Source organism: Sebastes umbrosus, chromosome 14 (assembly GCF_015220745.1).
Source record: "Sebastes umbrosus isolate fSebUmb1 chromosome 14, fSebUmb1.pri, whole genome shotgun sequence".
Classification (NCBI taxonomy): domain Eukaryota; kingdom Metazoa; phylum Chordata; class Actinopteri; order Perciformes; family Sebastidae; genus Sebastes; species Sebastes umbrosus.
In genome coordinates this window covers 10,060,969-10,075,535 of record NC_051282.1, presented here as the reverse complement: position 1 = coordinate 10,075,535, position 14,567 = coordinate 10,060,969, and the positions used below count along the sequence as shown (strand labels likewise).

General features: G+C 44.2%; 1 protein-coding gene across 2 annotated transcripts in view; it reads right to left on the bottom strand.

Moving 5' to 3' along the window:
- Window positions 1–1,693: 1,693 nt before the first annotated feature.
- Window positions 1,694–14,567, bottom strand: part of tnrc18 (trinucleotide repeat containing 18) — a 53,714-nt gene continuing 40,840 nt past the window's right edge. For both annotated transcript variants that reach the window (XM_037792576.1, XM_037792578.1), the window contains exons 22-29: window positions 13,493–13,568; window positions 13,242–13,350; window positions 12,766–12,882; window positions 10,998–11,153; window positions 8,005–9,905; window positions 7,659–7,895; window positions 7,117–7,191; window positions 1,694–5,667 (exon numbers count right to left, since the gene is read on the bottom strand). In XM_037792576.1, the coding sequence (XP_037648504.1) occupies window positions 5,461–5,667; window positions 7,117–7,191; window positions 7,659–7,895; window positions 8,005–9,905; window positions 10,998–11,153; window positions 12,766–12,882; window positions 13,242–13,350; window positions 13,493–13,568 (2,878 nt within the window). In that variant the 3' untranslated portion in view covers window positions 1,694–5,460. The remainder of the gene's footprint in view (window positions 5,668–7,116; window positions 7,192–7,658; window positions 7,896–8,004; window positions 9,906–10,997; window positions 11,154–12,765; window positions 12,883–13,241; window positions 13,351–13,492; window positions 13,569–14,567) is intronic.

Here is a 14,567-nt window from a genome sequence, read left to right as displayed (position 1 = left end):
AGTCCTCACAAACTGATCCAAGACACACAAGCAAAGAAAAAAACAAAACACGAGAGCAGCTAATTAAGGTGAGTGAACTGCTTCTTCTAGTGGCAGTGAGAGCTGCAGGAGACGCGATGATGGAGGAGGAAGATCAACAAAGTGGAATTAGCTGAATATTTACTGTGAAGTATTACGTTATACAAATAGGTTGACATTTTTAGGGAAACACTCGCTTTCTCGCAGTGAGTTGGAACATAGATTGTATATAAGAAGTGGACATAGACACCGTCACCCATTGGTTTATGAGCTGCTGTTTTAAAGCCTCGAGTTCTGCATTTTGACCGTCGCCGTCTTGGTTTGTGGCCGTCACCTTCCTGTTTTTTTGCAACCAGAAGTGACACGACAGGCTGGTGCGAAGTACAACCGACCGCTGAATAAGACACGTTTAGGCGACAAAATGTTATATTTAACTTTCATGAACTGAAAACACACTGTGAAAGGGTTAAAATTCGAACACGAAAACACGGACAACGCCCAGATCGGACAACGACGTGGTAGCGACCTGTCAATCACAAGGTAGCCCCGCCCTAAAGCATCCCCTGCTTTATGGTCTATTTGACTCTAAATGGAACCGTAATTTACTAAATGAACATCATGCTGTATTGAAGAAGACTTGAAACTAGCGATTGAGACCATAAACTCATGTTTACAATGTTTCCTGAGGTAATAAATCAAGTGAGAAGTAGGCTCATATTCTCATAGACTTCTATACAACCAGACTTCTTTTTGCAACCAGAGGAGTCGCCCCCTGCTGGCTATTAGAAAGAATGCAAGTTTAAGGCACTTCTGCATTGGCTTCACTTTTCAGACCCGGAGGTCGCCCATTGAGTTGGATGGGAAGATTGATAACACTCATGTCTGTAGAGTAAATATGAAGCTCGAGCTAGAAGTCAATTAGCTTATCATAGCACAAAGACTTGGAACAGGGGTAAACAGCTTGCGGGGCTGTCCAAAGGCAACAAAATCCACCAACCAGCACCTCTCAGCTTACTAATTAACACATTATTTCTTGTTTATTCAATTACTAAAGTACTTAAGTCCAGTCTTTAAGCTAAGCCAACCAACTGCTGGCTTTAAAGATAGACTCTTTATAAAGAGGGACGACATGACAGCTCCCCGAAAGTGACGCCAAAACATCTCGATTGCCCCCTGGTGGCTGGCTGCAGTATAGGTCATAAATCCCGCCCCCTTAATGTTAGCGTAAATTAAAAAGTACACATCAAATTCATTTTTCACAAGGATGGTTTCGTAGCTAACTAAACCACGTAGCTGCTAACGTAGCAGCTAGGTTGTGCTCAGCTCGTGTTTGTCAGGAGAGGGTGTGTGGGCGGGACCTTGATACCGCAGCTCCAGCCCCCCGATCATTACCCCGACCACCATCAGAGTGGTTTCATCATGTGAAACTTTTCCTTTAAAGATATCTTTGTGAACATGTAACTAAAACTCAAAATGAATCAAAACTGTGTTCCTGCTCTCTTCTGACTGAAGTGAACAAAACCAGTCAAAGGGAGGGATGAAAGGGAAAAGTGCTGCATTTTAGCAGCTTAAAAGGAACACAAATGTCATCAAACAGATATCAGACAAGAGAAAAGCTTGAAGTAATTAAAGATTACTTTTGTTTTCACGTCAGAGACTCACAGAACACCAGAAGTACAGTTCCATCTGTTTATTGATTAACTATAAAATATCGAGTTACTAAAACAATTTAAAAGAAACACTGATAAACGTGGTTGCTGTCTGTAAAAAAAAAAAGAAAAAAAAAACCTTACACATCCAGTATAGGGTGACAGAATATATCTGGTTTCAGATTGATCTCTAAAATGTATTCTTTTTGCATTTTTACAAGATTAGACGTGTACAAAGTATATTCTGATAGCTTTTTCTCCACTGGACAGTGAAGGATCATTTACAAAACTTAGATGATTTTTCTATTTATTTTCAAAATAATCTTTTTTTTTTTTTCTGTAACAGGACGACAACGATACTGAAGGAACAGCAGACGAAGAACCAGCCTCCAGTCCACCTCTCTCTCTCTCTCCCATTCTCTCTTTCTCTTTCTCTCTCTCCAATCTCTCTCTCTCTTTCTCTCTCTCTCTCTAGCAGCTAGCTCCCAGTGCCTGTCAGCAGTATTGCTTGAGAGGCGTGGACGATTGTTCAGAGAGGGGAAGCAAGGGGGAAAACAAATGATGGAAACATGCAAAAAAAAAATAATAATACAGAGTTGAAAAAATAAATCACAGCAAAAAACAAACATTTTAAAGACAAGCCAAACGGTGAGAAACAGAACGTATACAAAATCAGGCTCTTAAAAGATGATACCGAATGAAAATGAAGGCGAAGTGGGCAATAAGTGTTCATATATGTGTGTGTGTGTGTGTGTGTTTGTGTTTGTGTGTGTGTGTGTGTGTGTGTGTGTGTTTGTGTGTGTTGGACCCTGTTTGAAGGCCTAAGGCTGGGCTTTGGATGGAGATAGGGGGGGGGGGGCAAATAGAGATTGGAAGGCAATAACACACACCTTGAAGGGTTACAATGGTGTGTAAGCATGTGCATGTGTGCGGTAATACCAGAGGATAAGAGTGTGATGTCTTATCACTCTCCCTCCCTCACACACACACACACACAGAAAAAAAAGTGCTTTAGCAGCTCCGGGGGTAAACAAACATTCATAACGGCCACGTTAACTCGTTGACTCTGCACACACCGGTACGACCTGTGTACCCATTACGCTCCCACGGCTGAGATACCAGCCGCGGGTTCCGTTTTGGCCCGACTGTCACTCAAAACTTTTGAACTTTTTTTGTCTGCAGAAATGTGAGTCTCGGCCCTGAAAGAGCAGACATAAGAGCGGCGGGCTTGAGGAGCAGGTGGGGCTTTAGCAGATAAGATTTTCTGGCATCAATCGATTGAGAGTAATCTCAGAAAAAACAGCACATATAGTCACTCTGTACCTGGTTAAAACCACTTTCAATACTAGCAGCACATTATCAAACTTTTCCTTTACCTCTCTCCTGCACTGAAATTGCTACTATACCGGCAGACGATCGACAGGATTCTTTTTGTCATTTATCGGGAATATATATGTCACATTAACAACATTAACATCTCGGGGCTGTCCTCCGGAGGCGTCACGCAGCCGTCTCGGAGTGAGTAAAAACATGATATAGCCTATAATAAAATCAGACATAACCAAAAGATCTCAAAAGAGTAGAAAATATTAAACCTATTGAATATCAACAAGACAATCTTCAGTCTCTGCAGCGAAGCAGAGAGAGGGCAACGTGGTAAGAAACATACAAGAAAATCAACATGATAATCACAGATATATACTATGTATACAGTATACTATATACTGTATATAGATACCGATATAGATCTGATACAAACTCTATACACAATAGTGTAACGAAGTGGGTTGAAAGCTCAGGAACGGAGGGGTTGTTTAAACTAGAAATCACAAAGAAGAAAGGCATTCCTGGGGGGAAAACACCAATCTGATTACTTTCATGATGGAGGGGGGGCGGGACTTAAGCGAGATTTGGCGAATCATCATCATAAGGCCTGGGAGAGTAAGGCCGCCCAAACGCTCACAACCCTGAGCATGACATTCAACAGTCTCACCCTAAAAAAACGGCTAAGCTAGGCACGTGGAAACAAATTCATAAGCAGCCAAGAGCGCCGAAAAGAAGAGCGTGTAAAAAGGGTGTGTTCGTTTCTCTGTTTCTGAGGGCGAAGGGGCATCACCGGCATACAGGAGGCGGGGGGATGGGGGGTGGGGGGGGGGTTAGGTAAATACTCTAGGAAGACACACAAAGACTCCCAGCTACAGAGTCTCTCATTCAAAGTGCACTCATGTCAAAGATGATTGCTTGGAGGTGCGAAATGTGATCAAACGGGTGTCAGATAGACGTCCATAAAAAACAGCAGAAGCAAAAAAGGAAAATAAAATCTAACACAGGACATTTAGAGGTTGAAAACACTGCAGCCAAAACGGATGAAGGAAGCCAAACTGTGGAAGATAACAGTTAAAACTGAATTATGTTCGTGATGTAATCAGTGCTGGCAGCTTCATACGGACTATCGGTGCCACGACCTTGATGCATCTCGGACTGACTGCAATGTTTACAACCCTGAAAACACCTTAAAGGAAAGGACAAATCCACCCTCTGGGACTCCCACACTGTCAATACATCAGCTTGTCTTGTTCAGTGCATTCACGGAGTCGCTTTGTGATCAAGTGTTTCTCGGTTGCCCGTTTTTGTCCTACGTTTCCCAGTATGCTTTTGTAGCTACGCTGGGTCTCTATTGAGGCTTCTGTCAGGCGGAGAAACTGGCGTCTCTAGGATCTACTTCTCCACTTAATGTGGTTCAACCTCAAAAATGGGCAAATACGAGCTACTTCAACAGCAGCTGGTTTCATAGTGTTTACGTGTTCTCAGGGTGGATTTTTCCTTTCAGATAAGGAACTCAAAGATGAAAATGGGAAGTGCTTTTAATAGTACAAGATTCCTTCCTCTCTCTTTTTAAGCCTGAGTCTCTGAGGGAGTCAGAAGTTTTAGTAGCACACGGACAGTTTGCCTGCCCGAGTTAAGGATTGTCAAAGGGGGAATTGAAGGGGTTAAATTAAAGGAGGATAGACTTTAAGTGTTTTTCCGTTTAAGTGCTCTCTGTTGGACAGCAATGGAAGGAGTCTCTACCTCTCTCTTTTCTGTGCGTCTCTTTTCTCTGTCTGGCGCTCCTGCTGTCCTGTAGATACATTTATATGACTGTAACATGACTGTAACATCACCACGGCAACATCATAATCACAACGTCACATCACTGCCGTCTCGCGTCCGGACAGACGCGGGCCTCTCTCTCTCCTCTTTCATCATTCACAGTTCATTAAAGCTTCTCGACTGTTTTTACCTCTTTAGAAAAAAGTACTCTGACATAAATCTATTACATGAAAATAAAACACTCATATTTGTCCTCTATATAACTGTGTGTGTATTACATGGAGGTGAGTATTTACATGTGTCCGTGCATGTGCGAGTGTAAATGTGTCTTTTATGCAGAGGATTATTTACATGTAAAAGGAGACTGAAGTGCTCGTGTGTGTGTGTTCTCAAGCTTTCCCATGAACACGACGAGCCGAACAGTACGTGCTGATGGAGTCTGTGTGTGTGCAAAGGTTTCCAGGAGACTTGTTCCTTGTAATACTGTCTATAGTGTCTCCCGTCTCTGTAGTAGAAGCTGTTCATGACAGTCTGTTTTTGAAGTGTATCATGGTGTCGGAGCGGTTGGGTTTCATTGAAAGATCCATCATGAGTGAAGATCAGTGATTAGACTTGGAAAAGACCGTCGGGGGTCGGTGGTCCAAAGTTGGTGAGTCGGGTCAGTATTTGGTTTCAGCAACTCGCAGTGAGTTTCTGTGTTCGTTCAGCAAATGACTGGGACTCCGTCGGTGTTGAAGATCATGCCGGTGGTGGGTTCGTACGTGCCTGCCAGGTAGTAGAGGTCCTCGCTGTCGGCGTAGCGGCGCGTGTGGGTCATCTGCTCGTACTCCTCCACGCTCACCACCAGGCACTTGTGGCTGACCGTCTGCACGTCGTTCTCGTCGCTGTGAGACGACTGGTAGAGGGCGCGCTGCGACAGAGACAGAGGGGTTTATTCTAAATCTACTGTATATACTGTGGATGAAACACCTGCTTCTTTTCTACTAAACAATTAACTGCATTCACTTGTTGTCTGTGGAGCCCCCAAAAAAAGGAGCAAAACATAAATATAAACATTGATGTTTTTTCCAAGGACAATAAAGTTGATCCTAATCTTGAACACACTGCATTATCCTTTTCAGCTAGCTGAAAGCTTACTTACATCAAATTACACCAGCCAGTGTACATAATGTCATCACCCATACACTGTACTGCATACTGCTGTAGCATTTTCTTTGCCGGGTACTTTATGAAGGAAGGAGTAAACCTCCTGGAGCTTTTTAGAAAATACCGACTTTCTCTTGAGCATGAGAGCTGACTGTTGGCGTACTGACAGGTTCTGTCAGGAAGAGCCACAGGCGTCACAGCAACAGCCCTGACAACAACACATTGATAGATTGACACACATACAGACAAATCAGTGTTGAATGCAGATGTGTTGTTTATGTTGTTATATTGGGTTAGGTAACAATGAGTGGACAGATCATGATAAACATCTACTGTATGTAAGCCCTGAAGAAAAGCATATTATTATTATACTTGTGGTGAAAACTGGGACAGTTTGGTGGTGACTGTTGAAAACAAGGGCATTTGAGTGTTTTAGGATATTTGTTGGGACTCGGACACCAAGCTTGAAACCGGGACACAGACAAACTGGGACGTTTGGTCACCGTATGGCAAACTAATGCTGACAAAGTTAGTTAGATAACCCTATTTGGAAGTTCACAGACACCATTATTATCTTCAAGTGCTTGGACTTTATTGTGTCATTCTTACCATTTTATCTCTTTTCATAATGTTAAACACAAAACTTCTACGTACTACGTGTTAGCTGGCTAACTTTGTCAGCGTCAGCTTGCTGGCTAAAATGCTTCAGCTACAGTTTGTGATGTTAATATGCAGTACAGTGAATGGATGGTGTAGTTTTATGGAGAATGTTAGCTTCTTCTAGATAGCTAACGTTAGCTGAAAAGGCTGGTGTTCAGTGTGTTTAGCTACCGGCGATAAGATAAATAGATAAAAGATCAACAAGAAAACCAAGAAGTTGAAAAATATTTTTGAGCAAGTAAAAGATAAACAGAAGAGTTTAATGAATTGTGGGTAAAAACAATCTTTTTTTTTTTTATCAACTTATTGTAAGTTACAGGAAAAGTATAAAGCTTTCTATTTTCTTTAACATTTTGATTATTTAACATTGTTTATTGATGTATTCAGCTATGTTTTTTGAAATTTTATGTGAAAACATTTTTACTACATTTAGTCAGTTTTGGGCCTTCATACTGTCAAAGCATCTCTTTAGTCTACTTTATGGTTATGATAAAAATCAATAGGGTTTTTTGGGCCTGAAAACACAGGGAAAATAATTCAATTTTTTCCTCACCTCCATGAAGTCCTTCCTCTGGATAGAAGAGTGCAGAGCTGCTGGTAAAGACTGACCACACATCTGATCCCAGTTCTGGAGAGGACAGACGTTTTAGCAAAAAAGCTTCAAACTCATCATTCACAAAAAATTTATTCAGTCTGACGTGCGTTTCTTTTACTGAACAGCTATGGATGAATCTGTCCTACAATACTAAAAAAAAGTCATGATCAACCTTCTCATGATGATGTCATGGTTTGGTAATGATGCAGTAGCATGATATATTGCAGTGAGGAAATAAGAGAGATTACGGTTCCATTAGTTATGATATTGAACTAAATAATTCCCCTTTCATGGATTACATTTCCTGAAATTAAATAGGTGTCAAAACGCTCTCACCTGTGAATAAGACCTTCTGTTATTCAGACAAAATAATTTAAATTATCTTTTACTGAATGACAAATCATAAGTCTCAGATAGTGATTTATTGAGTTTTGAGAGCTCTAGGGGGTTCACTTTAATCAGTCAGTAATTTCTGGGGTTACAAAACTTCCGGCTCCTACCTTCTTGTCGGTGAGTTTCTTGCCGGGGTTTGTCTCCTCTGGATGATAGAACCAGTTGACCCGGACCACCATGTTGCTCCCCCACGACTCCCACATGCTCTGGATGCGGCCGATGAAGGGCAAGTTGGGCCGGCCGGCGGACAGGAACACAGCGCAGTCGCCGATGCGGATCATCTCTCGGCCGCGCACAATAGCCTTATAGAAGAGCTTCTTCGCCTTGCCCTTCATACCGCGTCTCTGGGGGGGTCAGAAGAGGACAGACTGGTCACAGAGTGAAAGGAGGGGGATATCTGGACGAATACAGTCGGTGTCAAAATTTCTATGAGTGATTTTTTTTTCTTCTCACCTGAGTGGGTTTTCCGAACCACTTCCAGAGCTGTCTGGCTGGAAGGAAAGCAGAAATTTTGGGCCGGTTCTCCACACTGGGAAGCCTTTGACGTTTAGCCAGCTCCTTGGTTGTGGGGAGGTGGACCCCCTCTCTCCGCTTTGGTCTCCCCACCTTCCCCTCTCCTCCGCTGGGCTTTGGTTTGGGAGGACGACCCCTTTGCCCCGAGCCCTTCCCGGTGGCTGGTTTAGCAGGTTTAGCGGGAGCAGGAGCAGACGGAGTCGGAGAGGTTGAAGGGGAGGGAGATTGTGAGGGAGGAGACAGCTCTTCTTCCTCCACTTTTACCTCCACCTCCTTCTTCACCTCTTCTTCCTCCTCCTCCTCCTCCTCTTCTTCTTTCGTTTCTTCTTTCGGTTTGTCCGGTACTGGCGGTGGGGTGACGGGGCCCGGTGGAGGCGTAGGGGTCCTCTCTTCATCTGAGCTGGAGGAAGAGTCATCAGTGGACGAAGAGGACGACGAACAGGACGATGATGAAGAAGATGAGGAGGAACCAGAGCAGGATGAAGAGGACGACGAGCAACTTGAGGTGCATTTCTTCTTTTTCTTCATCTTCCCTTTCTCCCCTTCTTCCTCCGACTCTGAGCTGCTGCTACTCTGTGATTCCTCTTTCTTCTTCCTCTCCTCTCTTTTCTCCACCTCTTTCCTCTCCTCCTTCCTCTCCTCTCTTTTCTCCACCTCCTTCCTCTCCTCCTTCCTCTCTTCTCTTTTCTCCACCTCCTTCCTCTCCTCTTTTTTACCCTTCTCCTCTCTTGAGTCCATCTCCTGTCCTCTATTAGCACTTCCACGACTCTCTGCTTTCTCCTTAGCCAGCAGCGGTGCTTTGTAGGTGGAGTCTTTCTCTGGCAGGCCAGACTCTCTATCCGGGGCTCTTGGTTTAGGCTTTAGCAGTTTCTGATTGGTTATGGCTGTGGTGATGGGGGCGTGATCTCCTCTGATGCCCCGAGCCTCTAGCAACATCAGAGCCTTGGTCTTCTTGGTCTTGGGAGAGGTGACACCTTCGTGGTCGAGCTTCACGAGGGGCTCCGCAGACAGGGCCTTGCGCCTCACCACCGAGCCCACGTCACTTTGCCCCGAGCTGGACTTGGGCCTGGAGATGGGGCTGGGTCTGGAGCTGGAGGAAAGCTGGTCGGACGGCATCTTCAGTTTGGGTCTAGGGGCAGATGATGACGACAATGAAGATGATGATGATGATGGTCTGGGAGTTAGTGATGAGCCGGATTTGCCTGTTGACAGCCTGGAGATGGGGCCGGCTATGAGTCCAGAGCTGTGGCTGGGTCTGGAGCTGCCGTGATGGTCCGAGGAGGGTTTGGTTTTGGGCAAGGAAGCAGAGGTGGGTCTGGGCGTGGACGAAGCGCTTGGCTTGGGTGCAGAAGACGATGTTGCCATATTGGGTCTGGACATTGGTCTGTTGGTGGTGGGACTGACACCGCTGCTGTTCTCTCTTTCTCTCCTCTGGCTGTTGTACGAGCTGAGGTTGGGCTCGCTGTACAGATCCACAGTCAAGACCTTTCCGTAGGTGGAGGGGTAGAGGGAGGGAGGGAGAACGCGGGCTGGTTTAGGAGCAGAAGGCTGAGCTGAGCTGGTCTTCCTGGGCACCGGGTTGGGAAGGGTGGGGCTACTTGTGGGAGACGTGGTGGAGCTTTTGCGGCCCGGTTTTGCCTGGGTTCCCATCGTTGGCCGGGAGGCAGGCCGGGGCTTCTCCTGAGCTGCCTTCTGGATGGAGGAGGTCCTGTCCTGGGAGGGCCTGTCCTGGGAAGGCCTGTCCTGGGAGGGCTTGGCTGGAGCCTGGGGTCTCTCTGCAGGCTGGGTGGAGGAAGACGGAGGATCAGCTTTCTCCCGTCCATCTGGATTCATGGAGGTCTCTGAAAAATAAGAAAGGAAAAACAACAAGAAGGTTTAAGAACTCTGTTTTTTTTTTTTTTGTAAATGGGTTTACATTGGACACGCTGACATTTTCATTGTGTGGCTTCGTGGTTTTTGTGTTCCGCAGCCTCACGTGCTGAGAACAGAAGACAAATGAGCAAGGAAACAACTCTGAAGTGAAAACATTGCATATAAGAACTGCTTACCCAGAAGAAACGAGGCCAGCGTCAGCAAATCAGACAGGCAACATGCCATTTATTACAGCTAGAGTAATAGACTCGGAGCTTTACAGAACGAAAACAAAGCTGTTTGAGCAAATTCATGAAACCGATATCAGAGACGACAGCCATGGTCAAATACGAGATGTTTGATGAAAGATCTGTCTGAGCCTTGAGCTATTTTTGTTGGTTCTGTTGTTTTAAAAAGAGTAATCAAAAGAACAAAGATGACAAAAGCATTTTTGATTTGAAATCTCTAATGGTCACTATGATAAATATGTTCAAATAAGGACAGCAACAAACTGCATTAGATGTAACTCATTTCTATTATTATTCCCAATAATCAACATAAATGAAGTCCATGTCAAACCGTCTTCAATGGATAAGAGAGGCACTCAGGGGAGATGATGAGCACTGAGGCAAATAATGTGAAATCCATCCCTTATTTTATGACGTTATGCAGACACGTTTAACTCCAGTGTGTGAGGAGACGTCCTTTAATGGTATAAGGGAGTTACAATAAGAAGAAAAAAGGCAGCATATCTCAAATAAAAGCAAACGCGATGGCAGTACTTAATGTACAGTGCACTAGTTTGATCTGAAGCACCATTATCTTTTCTTTCTTTGATCATTCTAACAGATTTGACACGTTTGGTCCATCATTTCACTGATACATTACAGTCAAGTAGAATTACACTCAGAGGATATTATAGTAGGATAGGCAGCGGGTCGGTGGGATGGTAATAACAATTAGTAAGCAGAATAATGATGACACTAAAAGTCAAGCTTAAAGCCCCAATGAACCGACAAAAGACTTTTATTATTCAATCAATCCATCCATCAGTTCCTGAGGAAGCCGTCAGAATAGCTCACCTGGTTTGGGTTTGGGTTTGCGTCCAGGTTTTCCTTTGATCTTAGGAGCCGTCTCCTCCGGCTTCGTTCCAGCTTCTTTGCCCCCCTCTTTGCTGCATTTACGCACTCTCCTCCTGGAGCAGCTGGCCACAAGCAGCGCAGGGGACGGCTCAGCGCCTGGACAGAAGCAGAGAGCAGGCGGGCTTTATGGTGCATCTGAAATATTTGACCTCTTTGCTCTTCATGCTTTCATTATGACTGCAGGACATTATAGCTATTCAGGTTTCTTAAAGAGTAACTTCGGTATTTTTCAACCCGGACCCTGTTTTCTCATGTTTTTGTGTCTAACTGACTAATAGTGACAACAATTTCTGAGATTGGTCCAGCATTGAGGGAGAGTTCTGTAGACTGCAGCTGCATAACGGGCTGCAATATGGTGCTATTGGGGCAAGCTGGCACCGTCATTTACATCCACTAAAAGTGTTAGTTTTTTGCCATGACAGGCTGTGATTGTTATTATAAGTGTCTGACATTATGGAAAGAGTCTCGCTCAAGGAAAAGTCTCGTTCTAAAATCTGGCGAGGTGACGAATAGTGGAATACATCCATGGTGGAAACGTGAGTGCCGGCCAGGCAGAGTTTGTTGTGTTGGAGTACAGAAAGCGTAGCTTAGTGTTATCTAAAAGGTTCTCAATGTAATGGCTGAATATTTAGATGATTTCGACAACGTGGATGAGGTCTTTGAATTCAATGGCTGCCCGTATTTATTTGAGCCAGAGTATACGGATAGTCAGATTTCACAACGAGATTTCTCCTTGAGTGGGACTTGGACATAATAACAAACAGACCGGATCGAGAGAAAGGTCTGAAAAATGATTTATTTCTCTGTAGGGTCCTTTCTATAATGTTGTCAGACACTCATAATAGCAATCTGAGCCTGTCAATGGCAAAAACAATCACTTTTAGTGAACGCAACATTACATTGATGCTGCTCACTTGCCCTGGCAGCTTGTTTTGCGGCTGCTGGTTACAGCGTTCTCCCTCAATACTGGACCAATTTCAAAAACAGTGGTCCCCGTTAGTCATTTTGACACAAAAACATGGGAAAACAGGGTTGAAAAATACCGAAGTTACCCTTTAACAAGGAAAAACTAAAACATCTGAAAAGAGGCATGCTGTTGTCTGCCAACCTCTCAATTGTGGCAACATGATAGAATATTTTGAGCAACATTGTGTCTTTTCGAGTGTGTTCACTCCCTCATAAAACATCAACATGTTGGAAGCACCTTGCTTTGCAAAAAGGAAAATATTTTACACCAGCTTCTGATGTGCAGAAATCAACAAAAGCGCCCCAAAAGAAATTTGCCACCACCATCATTTTTGTAAGCAAAGTGCTTCATGTTGTTTCTTTCCTTTAGGAAGCCCTATTTTCCTCTCTGTATATGAAGTGGACAACCATGAAGGCCGAACCAAGGCCTTTATACTTGGACAACACATACACTTAGGAACAACTATATATATCCAAACACACACACACATCCACACACGGCAGTTCAAAGAGTAGGTATGTACCGGAATAGCTGTAAGTTAGCAGCAGTCTACTGGGAAAACTGTTATGCAGAAACCATCAACACACACATGAATAGCAATCATGCAAAAAAGCAGACAGGCGTGATCCTCGGCCTGCACGCACACACACAAATATATTACTTGTTAACCAAGCAGTGACGGAGAGATGCCATTTAAATATATGATTGTGTGTGTGTGTGTGTGTGTGTGTGTGTGCTCACAGTGGATCTTGTAGTCTGGCGGCAGCAGTCTAATGTGGGAGAGGGGGATGCGGCCTGTGTCGCCATCGTCAAACTCCACCGTGATGAGATCATCCTTCTCGTCAATGTCGGAACTTCCTGTTTAGGGCGAAAAAAGTAAGCAGAGAACATTTGATTTTGACACATTTTAGAGATTAAAAACCCGTTGTAACGTAATGTGTTTTGATTTGTATAAACTGTGTGACACTCGAGCAACATTATTGCTTATTGTTCACTGCAGTAAAGCTCACTGAAATGTTCAATAAGAACAGAACCCAGACCAGTTATGTTCCCATTACCATTCAAAGTAATAAACTCTGCCGCTTTATACTCTGTAAAGATCTTTTACATTTGTTTTGTGCTGCTGGCTGTAATTAAATTGTCCATGTAAGTGGATTATGAGTCCTATCATGTAAGTGGTGGGTGTGTGTGTGTGTGTTGGTGTGCCGGTGCTGTACCGTTGACAACAGTGCCGGGGTAGAGGCAACGGTACTGCTGGCTCCAGTAGGCAGCGATGCGAGTGCCCTCTGGGAGGTAGCGCACGGACGGAGGTTTCACATCGATGATCTGCACACACACATAATGCACATACATTATTTCACAGGACAGACTTTGCACATGCACGTATAACGCGTTCTCAGGATCTCACGTCACCAGAAACAGAGAGACGTGGAGCTTTGAGTCATCCGCAAATGTAGAGTTTACTCACAGCCTCCTGCAGCAGTTGCTCCAAGCAGTAGATGTGTGGTCGGTTCCCTCTCTCCCCCTCCACCACCACGCTGTATCTGCAGGACGGACATGTGGGAATAGGGTGGGGGTCAAAAGTTTGGGGTCAGTGAGGAAGGGCCAGAGCTTTTAACGCCACCGTTCGACAGTTTCAAGAGTCACATCAGAAGTGTTAAAATGGTCTCTTTGCCAGAGACAGCACTCAGCCTTTATCTTGATTCTGACCGCTATGATGTGCAGCCGACCGGGAAATGTGCTGTCTTTTACCAACTACCACTATAGTACTTTGGCTCTGCCTAAAATACAGAGCGGAGTGCGGCTAATGTCCACATCCCCCTGGAATATTAATCCCGTCTGAACAGGGCTTTAGTTTGTTTGTTTTCTGTTAATTAAACCTCTCGGGATTTGAGCGTCAGCTAAATGACCAAAATTAGATCTTAATGTAACGTTTTCATGTTTGTGTGTATGCAAGTTTGTGCGTGTTTGAACGAACAGTTTTACATTTCTGTTTGCTTTTTATGCCACGAGTTAGATGAGAAGATTAATACGTAGGCCTGTGTCCGTACGGTAAATATGAAGCTACAGCCCGTTAGCTTAGCTTAGCATAAAGACGGGGAAACGGGGGAATAGCTAGCCTGGCTCTATCCGAAGTAGGACTGTCCCGAATGCCATTTTTTTGGGCTTCGAAGCTTCGGTGAGAAATAATCGAAGCTTCAGCAGGCTGATATGTTCTTCTGTCTGTATGTCTCCATCTCCCCTGTTTCAGTGCCCAGAAGAGTGCAGCTGCCACACTGATGTACATACACGCATCTCTACACACAACAAACTGTGACATCCGTCTGAAAATAATTATTAATAATTAATGATGTTGTGGTATTATTCCTATTTTGGGATTTATTCAATATTATTACATACTTATATTCAAATTAAAAACAAAGCATTCGAATGGTGATTTGGAGGTCGAATACCATGGCAACGGTCGAAGCTTCAAAGCATTCGGGTCAGCCCTATTCCAAAGGTAACAACATCTGCCTACCAGCACCTCTAATGCTCACAAA